The sequence below is a fragment of the Taudactylus pleione genome, unplaced genomic scaffold (genome assembly GCF_031769625.1).
Source record: "Taudactylus pleione unplaced genomic scaffold, aTauple2 ptg000198l, whole genome shotgun sequence".
Taxonomy (NCBI): Eukaryota; Metazoa; Chordata; class Amphibia; order Anura; family Myobatrachidae; genus Taudactylus; species Taudactylus pleione.
In genome coordinates this window covers 17,940,106-17,960,927 of record NW_028284600.1, presented here as the reverse complement: position 1 = coordinate 17,960,927, position 20,822 = coordinate 17,940,106, and the positions used below count along the sequence as shown (strand labels likewise).

Below are 20,822 nucleotides of genomic sequence, written 5' to 3'. Positions count from 1 at the left end.
TAAAGAAATATCTTTATATCTTAGAAATGCATCCCTCCATCATATTTTTCAAATGTATACAAATATAAAGTTTAACCTTTTTATTTTGCAATGTTGAACTCAAACATGACTTTCGAATTTAATTTATGAAATAGTGTTTAAATGTTGCCCAACCCACAAAGTATGCTGAAAGCACTAGTGATGTCACCACTAGTGATGTCACCACTTACATACAGTTATATTGACTAGGCTTGCCACATAGGAGCAAATAGCTCTTGTGTTAAGTGTTTAACTGTGGTACATGGGGTTGAAGTACCCTGCACGGTATGCTGAGCACTGTGTGTTTTAACTCCAGGGGGGTTTAAATGACAGTCATTAGTGACAAGGTGCACATACATATATATATTTTTTTAATCCTGTTTATTTTTGGAAATGTAAAGTTTACACCCACATAAACAAAATAAGTTTGAGTCAGGACAATCGTGAGTTACATTAAAAAAAAGCAAAACTAACAATCCTGTATAAATGGGGATAGCAATATAAAATAATATATAAAACCAATATACATATAAATATAAACCGAGGCCTAGTATGCCTCAGAATATCTCGAATATAAAACAGAACAAATGAAAAACAAAGTAAATAAATAAAAAACTGTAATAGTCTTGTTACAGATAATCAATATCGAACAGGGATATCTTATGGCACTTAGATAGTCAACAGGTATGAAAACCCCTAGTAGAATTCTATGCACATTACGGGAACCCGAAGGTGCCATTCAGGCCGTGCGACAAAAAAAATCTAGATAACCGTAAGAGATGAGTATCATCAGAATATAGAAAAACTAGTGTAATATAAAATATCAATATCTCTGTATAAAAAACTATTGATGCTCTAAATAAGGAGGACCTCCGTACCCACTATTAGACCAGGTTATACAGATAGCAACTCACCTCAAATAAATGGTCATAAACTAGTTAAGTAGCAGATCAATAAAAAAAATATATATATTTAAAACACACATTATCCAAATTCTCTAAAACATGGGCAGCAACAATAAGAACATTCCACCCCCATACTCCCCACACCCTGTATAACCATAGACAAGGTGCACATATATTACATTATTACTGATAGCTCACAAGTTAAGTGTCTGAATATGGTTTCGGAGGTTTGGTGTTCAGATCCCTTGCTTTTAGTGTTATGTCAATTAAGTCAGTGAAGGTCATCATAACCATGGTACAAGCACATACTACCAGAAGGCTAGTTGTCCAGTCAGAGGCTAAGCCATTCTGAGGCTTGGCCAAGCTGTTCTTCAGGATGGATGTAAGACACAACGTGACACCCTCACCCTCACAGATTTGGGCCTGTGTGCTTTAAATGCCAGGACCGATTTGTAGTCCCAGTTCGGCCCTGCTGCTGGTCCTCATCATTGAGAAGTGCTGGTGCCTCGAATGCTAACAGTGTACTGAACGTTTATCTGTCTCTTAAAATATCGTGTACATACCAACAGATGACCTGTCATCCAGGACACTCTGGTGCATGTTCAGTTATCTGCGATGTGCTGCTGCAAATGTCACGGATAATTACAGCAGAGGAACATTGCTCCTTTTACTGTGAACCCCTATCTCTAAAACCTGAACGGTTGGGGAGGGGAGCCTTGAGGACCGCGTTTGGGAACCTCTGGTATAGGAGAAAAATAGAATGTTGGCTACATTACATTTATTCTTACCGTTTCCGTTCTCTATATTAATTATCGCTCTCCTAGTCTGAGAACAAGTCCCCTCTCAGTAAAATGCTGACAGAAGCTTTTTATGCACAAAAGTCCTTTTTTTTTTTTTCTTTCCCCCCTGGCAGATGATAAAGCAATTTTGACGTAATTCATACATCAGAGCATGGATTCTGTTCTGGCTTGTGTGATAACCATTGTATTCCGTTTGGCAGAACTACTCGGCCTATGCTGTGGTGTTTGTCAGTTGCTTCTGGATGATAAATGTAACGCTTTATCCATGTAAAGTGTCTTTCCAAACTCTCTGTGAATACCGCTGGTTGTAACCAAAGCAGATCTGTTTTAACTATGTCTTTTAATTTTGGAAGTATGTGTGGTTTCTTTTGTGTTCAAATCTGATATTACTAATACGGTTTTGAATATCTGTCGCTATATTCTGTGTTGTACAAAATATTAGAGACACCCTCCCTTCTGTGCCACATAAAAATATCAGACGAAGAATAAAACTTATCTTATTCTGAGAGTTCTTTTAGATTCTCTGTCAAAATGGAACTCTTCACAAATAATTGCATTAATGGAAGATAAGTTCCCAGGTAGTGGTACATGTGAAGATACAAATGAACATAATCTAGTGCAGCACATTTATAGAAGGTATCATTTGCAAATGGAATAAAATCTTAAGTAATTATTAAATATTTGTTACAATGAACCACTGAAACATGGTCAGGAAAAGATCCAGAAACAGTCTTTATAATCCAAAAAATTCAGACAAAATCCATATGACGACAAGATAAAATATTCACACACCGCAAATCCCAAATAGATGAGGGTGGCTTCCTACCAGGTTATGGAGTATAAGGGTGCACATAGAAACTAGATAGATGTCTCAAGTCCCCGGGGAAACATCAGCTCCAAATGGGCAGCCCGTCTTCTCCTGGTCTGGTCAGGTGTGCCAATCTTCCTCCTTTCAAGCCAACGCGTTTCGATCAGTCCTCTGATCTATTCAAGGCATCTGTGTTGTGTTGTGTCAGATCTCCGATATATAACTGTCATTTGTATTAAGGGCCTAATGGCCAATAATAACAAAAAAGACTGCAGCAGTTGTTCATAATTCTATCGTGTGTTTCCTACTATGTATTGTAGGTTATTTAATGTATCATGACGTAAACAACATTTTGATAAAATACTTGTGAGGATAAATATTAATTAATTTGAGTCCGTCTACTCTACAGACTAAGTTATCATGGGATCTGCAGCTGAGGTTTGCTAATTTGTGTTATTATAACCTGTAATCCGCATGTAGGTTGGAGAGAGAAACCAAAAGTGAGAAGTTGAATTTCCAGATATCAATTCGGATAATTGATTACCAGTAACACCAGATATTATTCTGTTAAAGCTGCATACACACGTAAAGGTGTTCTGTCCAACCATCCAACTAGTTGATTGGTTGGAATGAAAATCTGGTAAGGAATGAAAGCAAATGACAATCAGCAATTTGCTTCCAAACGCTGGAAAATGGACAAAAACTGTTTGAACAAATTGTTTAGATCAAACTTGTCTGAATGACCATTTTCAACTGTTTTCTTAGGAGCAAATGGCAGATCATCAGTTACTCCCATACGTTACCAGATTTTCATTCCAACCAATCAACTAGTTGGATGGTTGGACAGAAAATCTTTACGTGTGTATGCAGCTTGAGATAGCCCCTCGCGCCATAAAATATTATGTAGTATCAAATGAAGGTAATGTATTTGTCTTATCATCATACGAACGATGCTGGCCGTGTCACAATGTTACTTGACAACACTTTGTATCAGTCTCTGATCATTCCTGCATATCTCTCCTGACATGCCCAAATATCTGCGGTTTAAAGATTTGCATTGTACCCTATTAAGGTAATTCTAATGACTATCTGACTATCTGAATCAATATCTGAATAGCTGATATACCATTTGCATCGCTGCATGGTTTGTCCAGGTGCAAATAAGCACTATTTAACTGGATATAACTCTAAAGGGGTATTTATCAAAGCTTGGAGAGAGATAAAATTGTGAGACCTAAAGTACTAACCAATCAGCTTCTAATGCTGGGTCCACACTGGCCGATATATCTGCCGTTCAATTGTCTCCACTGGTCAATGTTCGAAGAGTTCTATGGACAATGCATCTTATTATATTCATGCTTTCTGGACTTGTTATAAGATCAAAAACTTCTTGCATAAGGTTTTAAAGTTTATTAATCAAACTTTTGATATTAACCTGCCCTTTTTACCTATCCCAATGTTACTTGCACATTTCGAAGGAAAGATGGAACCCGTATACGGCATATTTTACCACTCTTAGGGGCATATGTATCAAAGCTTGATGTGAGATAAACAGCTCCAAACTATAATTTCTTAAACACAGCCTGCAAAATGTAAGTTAGAAGCTGATTGGTTGGTGAAATATATCTCACAATTTTATCTCGCATCAAGCTTTGATGCATATGCCCCCAAATCCTTATAGTTACCATAGCAAAAAAAACCTTATACTTGAAAAATGGATGGAGGACAGGCCCTTCCATTGAAGAACTTAAATTAATGATATTAGAACATATCTATTTTGATAGGCATAATGCTCTTTCTGATATTGAACAAGGTATGCGGAGATTCTATACTAAATGGGAACTGTACCTTCTCACTCTCCCATTACCATTTCAGACTGGTATAAACAAAGTATTTGAAATAACGACCTGGTATCTTCTCCAACGTGTTGTATGACATAGTGCTATAGCCCTTGACATTTGATCCTTATCACTATCCAGACATATCTGAGTGGTTTAATAGTAATGTTTGCTAATGTCACTTTTTTTATTTATTTTTATTTTTTTTTATTCTTAATTTTTACCCCGGTTATTGTTTTTCTTTTTCCCCGCAGACTGACCTCCTTCCTCCTTTGTTCCTATTTTCAATCAATTTTTTAAGCTCAGCTGATATTCTATTATATGTTGGGAACAAGAAAAAAATTACATCAAAATTCACCTTTATGTATTGACAGTATATATGAGCTTACATCTATATCACATGTATTCATATATATGTTGTCACTAATAACCTTGTAAATTCTTGAGATGTTTCAATAAAATGCTTAAAGAACAGCCAATGTATCGTGTGTGCATTGGCCAGTGTGTACCAGCGATCTGTCTGTGAACGTCGTCATTCATAGACGCATCGAATCGGCTGCGCTGTGTACGTATATTGTGCTGTGTGTGTTCGGGCGTACAGCCGAACACACATATACTTGCTGTAGAGGCCGCCGGGGAAAGGGGTGCGATGCGACCCCCGGCCATATAGATCTTTAGATGGAAGTGATTGTTGACAGTGTGTATCAACCATCATCTGCACACAGGGGCATTTTAAGAGAGGGGGCCCTTGTGCAGCTTCCATTTGGGCCCCATCACGGTCAGAGCACTAAGCGCTGTAGATTCTGGCTTAATGCCAGAATCTACTGCGCATGTGTGGGTCTCCATGAAAATGTCGCCCGTCGCTATTTTCCCTGGGACATCTTTTCTGCACATGCGCAGATCACTGGAAAAATGGCCGCCGACATTTTCCCAACTAGTTTTTGCTGCTCTGCAGCGCCGTTCTGGCCCTGCGGAGAAGCACATCGGAATCTACGGAGGGGTAAGTATATTATTAACTATGGGTGCGGGGTGTGCGGTGTGGGCCCTCCTGGGCCCAGGGGCCCATGTGCACTGCACACCTTGCGCCCATTATAAAGACGCCTATGTCTGCAGATCTATCTTTCAGGTGTGTACCAAGCATAACTTACATTTCTACAGGCTCATTGGTTGGTACTTTATCTGTCACAACTTTATCTTTCTGAAAGCTTTGACAAATACCCTCCCTTTATGAGGCACAAAATATCTACTGCACCCTTCCTCTGGGGAACACTTTTCTATTCAGTGTAATTCATTATGTCAGAAAACCTGAACTGCTTCCACTTTATTTTTTTGCAGCGATCTTATGTCTGGAATCCGTGCTTCTAGATCAATGCGGAGAGGTTCTCATTGTCACGCCTCAGATTGGAGGTAAGATGATACGTTTAGATGTGAGTGATTTTGTATGTTATGGAGGGAAGTAGAAATAAGCCATGCCATTATTGGAGTCTAGTCAGGAACACCGTTGATATGTGAATTGTTGAACTGATGGAATTATCACTATCATTTGTGGTCTCCCATGACTAGTGACCCCAATAGTTATTACATGTCAGTCACTTTGAGAAGTGATTATTTGCACAGGGATGGTGCAGGAGATAAGTACAGTATATGCATATAATGATACATTGTAACACAGGTTGAGTCTCCTATATCCAAATATTCCGAAATACAGATTTTTTTTTTAGCATGACTGAAATAGTGAAACCTTTGCTTTAAGATGGTTCAATGTACACAAACTTGTTTAAGGCACAACATTACTGAAAATATAGTATAAAATTACCTTCAGGCTGTGTGTATATAAAACATACCGTATATACTCGAGTATAAGCCGACTTTTTCAGCACATTTTTTGTGCTGAAAAAGTACCCCCTCGGCTTATACTCGAGTGAAGTGTAGCGCTGACCGGACGGAGTTCGGTCAGCGCTACACAGCACAAACACACAGCCGCCGCAGCCGGCAGCTGTGTGTTTGCTGTAATCAGCAGCCGCTGAGAGTCTGTCAGACTCTCAGCGGCTGCTGCTGCTCCCACTGCGGGAGCCATCTTCCGGCTCCCGCAGTGGGTAATGGGAGACACGTCGTCATGACGACGTCTCTCCCATGCAAAGCGGCCGGAGGAGCGGATAGCGGCGGGACCAGGAGTGGGAGTTTCAGGTAAGTGATTTTTTTTTTTTTTTATTCTTATCACATCTCTCTCTACTAGGGGGAGGGGACTACAGGGGGCGATTACTACAGGGGGCGATTACTACAGGGGGCAATTACTACAGGGGGCGATTACTACAGGGGGCACTACCAGGGGCACTAAAAGGGGGGATTACCACTGGGGGAACTACCAGGGGAGGATTACTACAGGGGGCACTACCAGGGGGGGGATTACTACAGGGGGCACTAAAAGGGGGGGATCACCACTGGGGGTACTACCAGGGGGGGATTACTACTGGAGGCACTGAAAGGGGGGTTTACCACTGGAGGCACTACCAGGAGGGATTACTACTGGGGGCACAACCAGGGGGAATTACTACTGGGGGCACTACCAGCTGCTGCCATTTCCCACACTAGGCTTATACTAGAGTCAATAAGTTTTCCCAGTTTTTTGGGGTAAAAGTAGGTACCTCCGCTTATATTCGGGTCGGCTTATACTCGAGTATAATACGGTAAGTGCATTCTGTGTTTAGATTTGGCTCCCATTTCCAAGAGTTTTCATTATTTTATGCACATATTCCAAAATACTGAATATTCTGATATCCAAAATACCCCTGGTCCCAAGCATTTTGGATATGGGAGACTCAACCTGTATAACCATTCATCAGGGAGAACTGTCCTCACACAATGTCTCACTTTCACATTCTCTGCTCTTGTTTCCTTAATTTTATAGACCACTTTTACTACACTAAACCCACCCAGACGCTGCATGAGGTTCCTCTGCTTCACAGATATCATCTTTGGTATCTGCCCATCACCTCATCTACTATATATTATGTAACAACAGATTATTCATCTGAATCTGTACACTGTATCATTTCCAGTGCATTTAGCCATTCCTATAATCCCCCCCCCCCCCCCCAACCCCTGGCCTGCAAAGTTAGTCACAGCCCCATGCCATGCCATCTGTTTAGTCTTTAATGTTTGGCCCATCTGTGACTTCACGCAAACACTGAGACCTGGTTATGGTGTTGCCATAGTTTCCCACAGCTTCAACATCTTTAAATCACATACATTTGCATAAACAAGGAGCAGAAGCTAATAATGAAAACAGTGTGTTTCTGCCATTGCCGTCTGTGTCTGTTGTACCTCCAAACTGCTCAACCTACCTGTTATGGAATCTTAATGCTCCTCTCCCTCTATCACACTGTGCAGGCTCTAGGGAGCCTAGTGTTCTAGGGAGCTCATGGTCCATCTCCTAAGGGTTATCTGAGGAGTAGATGTATGCCGTGCTGTCTATGATTGGGCAGTATGCTATAGCAGTGTGTGATTTGCGTTATCTGTTGGTGTTTTAGGTGCTTTGTTGTTTTGTCTATCTAGTGTTGCTTGGTGTTTTGGGGGCTCTGGTTCATGTTGAAGCAGGGTATTGTGGTAAAATGTGTATTTGGGACGGTGTCTGTAGGCTCTATTTGTTTAGTTGGCTTTGTTATGATTTAGGCTCTGTTGTATTTTATGGTAGAGTTGTGGTGGAAAGTGTTGTCTCTGGCCTCCTGGGGTGGGTTCTGGGTAATTTTGGCGTATTTTATAGATTTATAGTGTTTTAATTTTTTTAGTAAACTATGTAATTGCCTAGCAGTGGGATGTGCACATGTGATTGTATGCCAATACATGTACATGCAGTTTATTGGCATGCGAAAATTAATTTGCCCTATTAAGTATTGCCATTACAATATGCTAGTTACCACTGTTGCATTGTATTGTAAAGCACTGTATTCATTACCCTGATGTGGTCTGATAAATGGCCTTATGTTCTGCCAATGGAAATGAACTCATTTTGCTTATAAATGTTTTCATCAAAGACACCAGCTAAGCCTAGCATTCATCATTATAATGTGTATGTTGTACTATCCACTCTATTTTTAAGCTTTCCTTATGTATAAACAGATGTTGTTTTTCTCTGCAGAGCCTTATGATGCGTTCTGTGTACCCCCTGAATATGGCCCTGATGGAGATGAAGTTGGAACGGAGAAGGTAAAATACAATATTTATTTCTCCACCCCGTTGTGATATATATCGGAAGCATTTTACACAATTATACCATGGTACTAATATTAGTTTGATGTTAATTAGTTCATATAATTTTTTGTATTACCACAGTTATTGATTAAATAAAGATTGATAATACAAATATGTATCCCAAATGCTGATCTATTGATAAATGTAGAGTTTGTGATAGCAATTCTTATGGGAAATCCTGTGGGCGGGCAGGCAGGCAGGGTACTTTTCTATGCGGCACGGGTGTAAAGCCTGGATGTTGAGAGGGTGGGTTGTATGATGAGTTCTGTAAAGTGGACATTTTGAATTTGACCACGAGCCACGGTTGGCTCATGGCTGGTGCCAAATTCAAAATGCCGCCACACCGCTGTCTCTCTCCATGGCTACTAGCCCTCGAGCTGCAATCCGCTTACTGTGCCAAATCCCCACCCGCACCACTGCTGCTCCGTCCCAGCACCGGCCACCAATCTCTACACAGCGGCGTCCTCCTCAGTGTAGCACTCTAAGCAGCCGTGTACCCAGTGTTTAGTGGTAGGGCCGGCCCTGGACACATCCCTCCTAAATATTAATCTCTCTGCACATTTAAGATCTGCCCCACCTGCAGCTCATCATGGTTCTGCCAAGGTGCAAAGTTACCTGCTCTAATTTGTTTTGCTTCCAACTCATTAACTATTTTAAAATAGGGTGAATCGTTTCTTATGGGCTTGTTCCCACCATTGCCTACTAAAATCCTTCCCGAACATGTATATTTTTGGAGTGCAGTGTAACCCATTCTCATGCATTAACGTCAGCTTCTGGTACAGTAGATTGTGTCGATTAAAAGTGCAATTCATCAAAGCACATGTAATAGGTGTTAAAAACGGGATGTAGTTCATATCCCGGCGGCCGGGATGCCGGGGCTCAGAATGCCGACGCCAGCATCTAGGCTGTTAGGGTTAGGGGCAGGGTTAGGGATATGTCCCGGGGGAGGGGGGTAGGGTTAGGGATAGGCTGCAGGGGAGGGTTAGGGTTAGGCTCTAGGGGCAGGATTAGGGATAGGCCGCAGAGGAGGGGGGAGGGTTAGGCACTAAGGTTAGGAATAGGCGGCGTGGGAGGGTTAGGGTTAGGCACAAGGGGCAGTGTTAGGGATAAGGCTGTGGGAGATGGGTTAGGGTTAGGCACTAGAGGGGAGGTAAAGTTTAGGCTGCGGGGGAAGGGTTAGACTATGGGGAGGGAGGGTTAGGTTTAGGGGTAGTGATAGTGTTGGTATACTTACCTGCAGGTGCTGGCCATGTAACCCAGTTGAGATTCTGAGCGCCGGAATACTGAGCACCGGCTTCCCGTACCCAACCTGTTAAAATTAAGTCCTAAAACGTATGTATTAACCTCAGGATCTTATTGTTTTTCTCCAGCACATTTTTGGGAATGAGATCTGAGAATAGGGCTTGAATATAAACTATACAATCTGTGCTATTTTTCTAATGAAACACTGCACACAATTCAATTACATTTAATTTAGTTATTTATACATGCTATAGCCACTCTTTTATATCTACTCTTTAATAGAGCATGTACTAATTAAGGCAGAATGTAAAGGCTTTATGTATCTATAAGTAGCAAGGAGATGTGCACCAACATCTGGCACACAGGTTTAGCTCTCTTCTCCACAGCTGCTTATAGTATCCATAGAGATGATGCAGGTTTCCTGACATGAACAAGGTTTCCAGTCTGCCGGTGATGTTTAGGTTTAAAATGACGACTGTACTGTGGCCTCCGATGGGGCAAAGCCAACTGAGCACAATATTTAATACCATTAGCAACAGCTGTGCTAGAGCTGCAACGAAAAACAGTTGGCTGGCTGTAGCCTGAGCCAATAGCTTTTAATGGTTTTAAAATAAAGTTCTCCCTCTTTATACCAACATTTTAAAACAACGTTGGCATTAAATGGCATTAATACATTTTAATATTTTTTTTTTCTGCTGACAGAACATTTGCTTATAATGAGATGGCACTATAGGGGAGGGGGGCTATAACAGAGGAGCTTTGTACTGTTACAGTAAGTCTCAGCACTCAATGGCTTCTCACATATAGTACTATTTTTGGGGATACGTTGAATATGCTGTCGGACGGGATACCAGGTGTCTGTATATCAACACCGGAATCCTGACGCACGGCATAATGCAGACGGTGATATCCTGAAGAGGTTCAGGATACCGACGTCTGCATACCGACGTCGGCATGCCGACCCCCTCCAGCCCGAAGGTAAGGAGACGGGTAAGTGTGATATTTAGCCCATGGATGGGGGGAGGTTAGGATTAGACACCCCCTGGGGAGGTTAGGGTTCGGCACCACCAAGGGAGGGGAAGGGTTGGGGGGGGGGGGGGGGGAGTGGGAGATGGTTAGGGTTCTTACCGCCCCTGTCGGGATTTCACTCCTCCATTTTTTATGATCTATTTTGTGGGGTTTTTTTTCCCAGTCCATTTTCAGTGATTTCTGCATCCTGATGCCTTGGCACTATCGCTTTCCATAGTTTGTTTCTCATTTTGTCTGTTGCCTGTCTCGTTCTGCAGATTTAATACCTGCTCGTTTTTACCTTTTACAGACCTGCGTTTATGGGATTGCAGCTATTTTATGGTCAGCGGCTAAGTTCAATTTCCCCGCAAATCACAAGCTAGCGCTACCTAAGAAGCTGAAGCGCTTATTCCTGCAGATGGCAAAAAGAGATGCTGACGACAGGCCAAGTTTAGCCGAAGTTCTGCAGGTAACGACAGTGCGGTCACATATTACCCTTCATCAATCCTTCCACAGCAGCTGGAGAGACACAAGCTGCCTAAGCTTTGTCTAGATGATGTTTTTGTTTTGATGGCAGCATATTTATGTGTAAAGTTTTTAGTTTTAGATCTTAATCTGCTGTCTAATAATATATGGTGTGTATATATAAATATTTTTTCTGTCGTTTATACACTATGGAGCTGATGCAGAAATGAATGGATATAGACTGTTACTACTCCCGCAATGCGTACATACAACTAAATGCGGACATTCGCCTGTTTGCTGAGTTGCGGCCAGAGCACCCTCCGTACAGTTAGTTTCCTAGGTAGAATTATCGCCAGTGTGCACACTAGCAGCAGCAGCACTGTTGGTGCAAATGATCCATTCAAAGACAGGCAACTTTATGCGAATGCATAACACCCAACAGTTCCACCAACACGCCCTACCTGAACGTTGCCTACTTCCAAATTCAATGTTACCATCCATTTATGCACCATCAGCCACAAATAAAGATGTCACTTGAATTGTACATGGATCTATATTGCCCGTAGCTCTGTGCATTTGGTTCCAGTGCATGCAAAATGTGAAGAAAAGCAAAATACATTTGGCAAATTGACCTGTGTTCATTTCTGTATCAACCACTCTAAGGCTAATTTATTATCCGCAGAATGTGTAGATATGTGATGCATCCACTTTGTGAAAATGAATGTTTGTCTGTGTAGTGCATACAAATGTATACTTATACTTCCTGCTACAGTACCTCTGTAACCACAGCACAGGACCATTGCCAGATGGAAATGTACATGGACAAACAAGTAAAAACATAATTTCAAAGTTCTCCCTACTATTTCCCTTGGGCTATAACCTCGTTATTTTTTTTTCAGGTTTTCCCTCTAGAATTGTGCTTGTTGAACTTGAATTGCATCTTAAATGATGAGTGTGGGGACTTTGGGGCTGTCCGTATTTCTTGTCTCACATTTGTAAATGGTTAATACTTTATCTATTTTACTTCTTCAGTAATCTAAACAATGTAAAAAAAAAGCATGTCTGGCTCTGTGTAAACGATGATAACATTGAAGTATAGATTGCACACTGAAATCCAGCATCACTGGGATTGTGTAAAAAAAAAAAAAATGTGCCTGCAAAACCTGACATGTCCTAATAAAATGGCACTCTGCACCCTTTGAAGTTAATTTATAGATCATCCTAATGTGAGGAGGGTATGGAGGTAAGCAGTCATCTAAGGACTACGGAGAGATATAGTGGAAGGTCCAGGGTCCCCAAAAGAGAGAACAGATAATAAATACAGCGGATTATGAAATTCAATTTCAGCCTGTCATCAAGCATCAACATATGTCATATGTGCTATAGTGTCCTAGGACCAGTCTACAGCTCCTTTCACACTCATTCCGCCTAGACTGTTCTATGTGCAAGTATCTGATGCTACAGTTCATGTTTGTGACTTATCAGTGGCCTGCTCTGACTATTCCAATCTTTATCTTCTCTCCTGTTCTAAGAACAGCTTGTACACAGTAGCTTCTCCTGATTTGCCTGTTTTGTTTTAATTTTACACCCTACCTCTATAACCCAGTAGTGACTCACAGCAAATTGGGTCCAATAGATTTGTGCATTCTTTGTTCATCTGTTGAGTAGTTGGGATCTGCATGATTATTAGACATTCACAATGTCAGCAATCACATTGTCGGCAGTGTAATGTCGATCAGAGTATGCCGACACTGTACTTATATTAATTGAAGCATTGCACCCGTAGCTGCACTATAACTTTGCACATGATGCTTTACCATCATATTTAAAGTTATAGTCCTGACACAGTTACAGTGCTTTAACTAACGTTAGTAACGTGTTGGCATATTGCGATCGACATTACACTGTCGACAATATGATTGTCGGTATTGTATGATGCATAACCACCTGTAGTTATTCACAAAGGTTTTCAAATACCCTGGCAATACATTGCTTGCTATATCAGCCTGTTTTTTTTTTTTTTTTAAACGCAGTCATGCAAATTAAAAATAAAAATGTTCCCCTTGTCCTTAGCAGCTAACTAGGTCACGCAATATTTTTAACATTAGTTTTTGCTATCCAGTTATGAATCTGCATTAGGTTAACACAGGTTTGGAAGGGATACATTGCAGCTTTTAGTTCCCACCTTCAGATTAAATGAAAATTGGGAAACAATCCTTGTGTTAATGTAAAAATAGGTGTACCTCTGGTACACTCCTCCTAATGAATAGTAATGTATTTAGAGGTTTTAAATAACAAATCTCCAGTAGAGACATGTAATTTTCTCTAAAAATTTAAAAATGTGCTTAATGATGTGAGACATGTATGTTGATGTGTTGTATTGACGGGAAATGGGTTCTTTAACTTGCCGATGGGAGTTACAAATAGTTTTGTTTTCTTAGGGGAGGGAGTTCACCGATATTTTACAACTTGTATATAAATCACAATAGAGACCATTTAATGTGCCCCAAAATTCTCTGAACACAAGTATTTGCTGAGATACTGTATACTTGCTGGCTATCACTGTTCCTTTATTTTTAAAGCTGCATACACACGATTTTAGTAAACTATTTTAGTTAATTTTTTCATGGGAAAAATGAACGAAAATCGGTTACTAAAATCGTTCATTTACTAAATGTAATGAACGATTTTTTTTTAACTACAAGCGATTTTTGCATATCCCTTAATGAAAATAGTTGAGTTGGTCAGTCTGACTGAACTACAAACGTGAACGCGCATGAACGATAATCGTTCATCGTTTTAACTCAGAAAGTGAACGATTTTTCAACGATTGAACGATAAACGATATCGTTAAATGATCATTCAAAAAATCGTATGCACCTTAAAAGTTGTAAAAATCATTTATTTGACACCATTTAATTGCCTCCAATGCTTTGCTTATGGCCACTATCATCCTTCTACACTGACCTGCTATTTTATTTTATTATTTTGTGGGTTCAGGATGATTCCCCTATTCTCCATCTTGTTCACCCACAAGACACAGGCATGATGCCCGCGACTTGCAGTTTCTAATTAAACTACTTGGGAATCGGGAGCGTGCTTCATAAAAATGTCCCACAAAGTGTACATTAATGTAACCCGCAATCACACAATTCAGAACTTGCCGCCAGTTGAATCAGCCCTGTGTAACTTTCTCTTTAATTACCCAAGCAATTGTCCTCTCAACTGGCTCCAGTCTGTCTATTCACTCTATCTGGAGGCCTTATTTTATTGTGAAGTTTATTTTATTGTATTGTGAGCTACTTAATTGCACAAAGAAAAATAAAAGATTCCCTATCACCCTTTACAAAATAAAAACAAAAGAAAGTTTAAGTTAAGGGAACTAAACACATGAGATTAGGACTGACTAGGTCATGTTAGCAGTTCTGATGATAATGAAAGTTGGGGATCTCCACCATTCACTTCAGAAAAACAGATCTTTTTGTCATTTTTTTTATGTAGTCCTACTCTTAAACTGGGTACACACTATAACAACGGATCGGCCAGCAGAGCGTTCCACCTTTCGATTGGCCGATTTATATAAGCTATACACACCAATCAGCCGCTCAATATGTCTTGTCTGACATCACAACTGGGAGGGTATATAAATTTGCCCAGCCAGTTGAGATGTACGTGTCGGTGGTCGCTACAGCCAGTGAATGGACAAATGCCCTTACACACATACAGATGCACCGATATATCTTTCAGATATATCGACTGTGCGGCAGGGCTGACCTGATAAAGTATGTCTGTGAACGATATCTCTCGTTTATATGTAGCTGCCGATGCACTGGTCTAAAGAACGGTATAGCGACAAGTGTGTACCCAGCATTACAGGCTTGTGGACGAAATATCTTTTCTAGCAGTGGTGAAAGCAAAGTACATTTGAAATTGTGATTATTCCCAATAATTTGAAGATGATGTGACAGTCATCCGCAGAGTGTTAAAGAGGATAAACTTTTTGTAACATCCTATATTCAAAGGGGGTTAGATGTGGATTCCAATGTACCCCACAACAATGAGCCTAAATCTGGGGCAAATGTGCTCAGCCAACCCCACATCACGAAGTAATGGTAACAGAGGAATGCTGATGCACCTTCATTCACCTTTAAGTTTTAAAAAAAAAAAAGTGTGTGAGAGGAAAACTTTTGTCAGTTGTGCACAATGCAGAAGCAATTTGTTTGCAGATGCGCCACCGATATACTTCTTAGCCGCGCCAAAACACCAGTCCTAAGTACCTGGTACACTATAAGCGAACTAAAATGCAAAAGTGAGTAAAAAGTAGTACAATGAGGGAAAAAGTACACATTCCAAGGTAAATTGGCAAAAGACAGGTTCGGTACGAGTGACCCTCACCATGCAATTATTATGCTTAATCTGCAACTTTATACCATTTTACATAGTACTCGATTTGTGACCGCGAGTGAAAAGTAGCAGGAAAATATGGGAAAAAGTAAGCAGCATAGGAATCGCGCCATATGGCGCAAAACGTATAGGTGTATGATGACACATTTGTAGATAGGACGAGGGAGGATAGTTGGGAGACTGGCTATATCCTGACGGGCACAGGACAGCGCGTCATGGGAAGTGGTAGGGCCGTTCAGCACTAAATAAAACTGCACCCAGTGAAGAGTGAGCACATTAAGTCACTGAAGGGGACTGGGAGACTAGGCGCACTGAACGCAGAGATAAAGCAGAGGATGAACATTAGGAATGGGGGGGGGCCTGCCTGTGAGTGCTTAAATCCTAGCAGGATGGATAAATTGATGGCCAAGGGGTGTAAGAAGAGATTTATTGGGAGGGATCATTGACTTTGGTGAGAGGTTAGTGTAGAGTGAATGTTTGTACCTGGTGAGGTTGGCAGAGATTCTGACCTGACGTGAGAGTGAGATGAGCCTTTTTCAGAAATTACAGGCACAGAAGTAACCAGGGATAATTATGAGGAGTAAACAGAAATGGTCTGCCTTGCCAACTGCATCTGATAATCGTAACTCCCAATATACCGTAGGCAAGAGAACCTCCTAATGTACAACTCCAAGTTCTCCTTCATCATTCTTGTGTAAAAGGCCTGTTACCTATCGATGCAATGTAAAAGTCGTTGGTTTAGATTTTTGCTTTTATGTTTTGTTTAGCAAAGTCATGGATAACAATAGTCCACAGCAAGTGTATGGTATATGCACATGCAGTCAGTGGAGATAGCAAGAGAGAAGATCATATAGAAAGTAATAGGGCCTGATTCAGTACAGATCGCAACTGCGATTGTAATAGCGATTACGCATGCAGTCTCACGGCGATGATATGCTAATCCTCTGCGATCACTATGCCATCGCAGCACGACATAAGGATGCCCACATTACCTTACACACATCTGTAATACTTAGCAAGACTGCGAAACCATCGGTAACATCGGGTAGCATCGCAGCCTCCCACACACTTGCACAAGATCTGACCTTACTCAGGAATTGCTAACCTCGTCTCACGCAGTGAGTACACAAGCTGCGTATGGCATTGCAGTGGATAATTTATGCACCCCCTGTAACGGCGTTCTAATGGCCTGACATGCCTGCGTTTCTCTGACCACCGCCCCCAAATGGTACCTCCTGTCAAGCACTCTGCGATGGGTCTGCGTAGTCGCTGCGATCGCAGTGGAGTGTTCGCGCGGAACGCAACAATCGGCCAATGGCGTGGTGTGCGTAATCGCATTTGCGATCCTTGCTGAATCAGGCCCATCGTTCTTTTTTGGAAGAAACAAACCAGATGGGCGTTTCAAAAATATAACTGTACATCCAGCGTAGTTGTGCTTGCTAGAGGAGAGGACGGTAATGACAGGGTACATGTCAAGTGGTTTGGAACTGAAGCTGCAATAGCAAGCTCTCACTTGGCAGTAGATTTACTAAAGCTTCTAAAAATGAATATTGGTGGTGTTGCCCATAGCAACCAAGCAGATTCTGTCTATAATTTTTCAGGATGCAATAGAGAAATGCTTGACCATATCTCATTGGTTGTTATGGGTTACACCGCCACTTTTCATTTATAGAAGCTTTAGGAAATATATCCCTTGGTGTTTGTAATAATTCCACTGAGAATGCAAAACTAGCCATAGCTAAGGCCACCGGCTGTCACAGCTGGAAGTATTATACAGATGGAAGAGGCCTGATGCCTGAGTTGGTAACAACATAGCCGCAAATTTCTCCAAAACATAGTGGAAGGAAAAAATTGCATATTTTTGCACATATGCAGAACTGTGCGCGCCCGGATCTGCAGTGGCGGTATATGCGCCTAGTTTATAGTTTACGTCATCATCATTAGAGTCTGTTTGCACCTGCATAGTGATCACTCTGAATGAACCCTAAAAAATACAGGAGATATTACTCCAAGTCTAACTGTAGAATAGAATCTAGTAGAATATAATTAATATTGTGGGGGAAGGGGGTTTATTACCTTTTTATAGAGGCTGTGTCTGATTTGGTTTAAGGTTTTTTTTTTTTCCAACAAACTACAAGTTTCATAAAATCGTTATCTACCTTCCCAAACCAAATGATAAAATAAGAAAATGAATTGGAGGTGATATTGGTCCTGCTCTGAGCGTCCATCTGCTGCCTGCTCCATAACCTGTTAGAGGAACTGATAGACGCATGAAAGGCAGCAGTAAATACCTGAACAAATGGCCACATTTATAGTAGTGTCTGCTGCTGAAATCAAGTCCACACTGGGGAACCAAATAAGGGGAAAAAATGGGCCAGCTGGCTTACCTGTAAATGCGTGAGGAGGTCCCTCGTCTAACATGTCACTGGCTGGAAGGAACCATGCTGGCAGGCGTCCAGCCTTGCAGCCAAAAAAATATGTTACCGCTCCACCTCACTTTCGAGGGGCAGGAATCGTTCAGGGTGAGTCATGAGTGTGTTCTGCCTGTATGAGCAGCAGCGTGCCAAGTCTTACTCACTAAAAGGCATCTTCATACTATAGGCACAGCAAACAGCTGAGTACAGGCAACTGAGAGCGTACAGTATGCCATATTGCTAGACAGAGATGGGAACCTAATATGACTGGTAATTTACACTTTACCCCATAATTGTATCCTGTTGTCCAGATGTTTGATCCTATGTATAAAGTTGAATGGGTGCAGAAGTCCTGCGTCCCACGGCAGCCCTGTCATTCCCTTATGCAGAGTAATAGACTCTCCAGTGCAGACTGGCAACATTGCAGTTGCTAGTGAGCATGTGCCAGCCTTGCCCAGGTCTATCCTGTGCACCCTTTTTTTGGAGGTGTTGCTGGAGGGTCGAAAATGAAACTGCTCAATCCTCAGGAGCAGCTACAGTCATGCTAGCACATCCAGAGCAGTTTCTTTTGGACATCATGCAACCTGCGGAATCTAACGCAACCACTACGCTCAGATTATTGAAAGGATTCCCAAAAATAAAGAGTAACACACATTTAGTTGTTACTCCTGAATTTGGAGATGATCGGACCAATCACAGTAAACAGAATTTTGGGAACATCATACTGCTATAGTCCCCAACAGCACAGCATAATGAGACGAAGGTCCAGTCATAGACATTTAAAAAGATTTGCAAATGTACCTCTGCTTGAAGTGAAATACCTTCATCTTGTTCCTTAGTAAGATTGCCATGTATATATTTAATGTTATTGGCTTCATGGCTGAAGCTTATGTTTTGCATTCCTCTGGTTTCAGATATGCAGAAAGTATCTACAACAAAAGAACCTGGACAGTAGAGAAATTTGGGAACGCTTAATCAATTTTGCAGATCAGGTAAACTTCATTCTCTTATAAGAACTGTAATGACCACTAAAAGCTCGTCCACATGAGTATGTAACTGGGTAACTCTCGCTGGCAAGGGATCTATTAATCAGTACTGAATGCCCCTCTGTGTATGCTTCACTAGGCAGCAATGCAATATATCACAGGGAAGTAATCCCAAGTATATGATGCAACATAATTTTCTTGCGATTTCTTCCCGTTCTTATATGTGTAGACAGAATATGTAGCATGGGAATCATTAGAACGCATGTTGCCAGTATTTACCTGGTAGCATACTGTTTGTGGATGAGCACCAATGCTGCACCTTGTCATTTATGGTAAATTGGCAAATTGTAGGTGTAAAATGTGTCGTAAAAAGTGTTGCATTTTGCATTGCTTGCAGCACATAATGAAATGCAAGAGTACAACATGCACTAGTTTACGCCAGGAGACAGAAAAATGTGTATGCGCCGCGTTGGCTCAAGGAAAAATCAAGTATATGTCTCTGGTTTAGACCAGGAAATCTAGCTGGATTGAAATGGGTATGGAGTCTCATAACTACATCCCGCTTGACACTGTTAGTAGTAAATGCTGAAGTTCCAGTACCAGTAAATGTATTTTACAGTATAATTTAGTACTTTAAAATACATTTTAAATGCTAGATCAATTAGTACATAAAAGTACCATTTAAGTTCCATTAAATACAAACATCCGTTCTATTTCCCTTTAAAAATACAAATTATAATTTTGTTTTCCTGCCGCTGCCAATTTAAAAATTGTAAATAAGCAATACAAACAGATTGCACAGGAGTCATACTGATAATAGTAATAGCTTCAGTAGGAGGGGGCAAGGTGCAATCCGTCAGTCAGGTACATCTACTGATTGCCATCATCATCAGTGCATGTTTTACAGGGGACTGGTTATACGCCGCCTCACATGGTAATTTGTATCGCTGTTGTGGTCTGCATGAAACACGCCATTACTGTACACAGCCAATACTTGCACATCCGTCCAAAATGTTTCAGAGATGCATAATACATTTTTGTATGCAGTGCACAAAGTGGGGTTTACACGTGACACTACATCAGCCTCAATAAGGGTATGGATTCAGGCATATACATGGTTGTATTTATAATTGGTGCAGGGTGTGTGGTGTACATGGGCCCCTGCAGTTTTGAGACCAGTGGCCGCCGGTCTAAATCCAGACGGGGGATGCCCAACAAGGGACTAAAGATAGGCCTGAAATATCGACGCTTATCTTAATTCCAGCTCCAGAATGCAGAAGGATGGCTACCCGAACAAGGTGTCCGGGGCACCCTTAGCGTTAGCCGCGGGGGGGAGAGTTATAGATTTAGGTAGCATAGTGGGCTTAGCATTAGGTTTTTGGGGAGGGAGGTTATGGATAGGCACCCCTACGGGAGAGGGTTAGGTACCACTGGGGGGGGGGGGTTGGGGTTAGGCACTAAGGGGGGAGGGTTAGGTTTAGGCACAAAGTCTCCCCCCCCTTCGTGCCTAATCCTAACAGGGAGGGTTAGGGGGAGAAGGGGGGAGGGTTAGTATACTTACCCGACCCCTGTCAGGATACCAACCATCAGGATGTCGCTGTCGGTATTTTGACAGTAGGCATCCCGACAGCTGGCATTAAATACCGATTCCCCCACACCACATACCCTGCACCCACAGCATAT

The 20,822-nt window shown here is 41.4% G+C and overlaps 1 protein-coding gene across 1 annotated transcript in view; it reads left to right on the top strand.

Moving 5' to 3' along the window:
* The window catches only part of KNDC1 (kinase non-catalytic C-lobe domain containing 1), a 134,413-nt gene that overhangs the window by 47,417 nt on the left and 66,174 nt on the right, over nt 1-20,822 (top strand). Inside the window, exons 8-11 of the mRNA XM_088476932.1 lie at nt 5,705-5,776; nt 8,508-8,575; nt 11,181-11,339; nt 19,068-19,145. Of these exons, the coding sequence (XP_088333058.1) occupies nt 5,705-5,776; nt 8,508-8,575; nt 11,181-11,339; nt 19,068-19,145 (377 nt within the window). The remainder of the gene's footprint in view (nt 1-5,704; nt 5,777-8,507; nt 8,576-11,180; nt 11,340-19,067; nt 19,146-20,822) is intronic.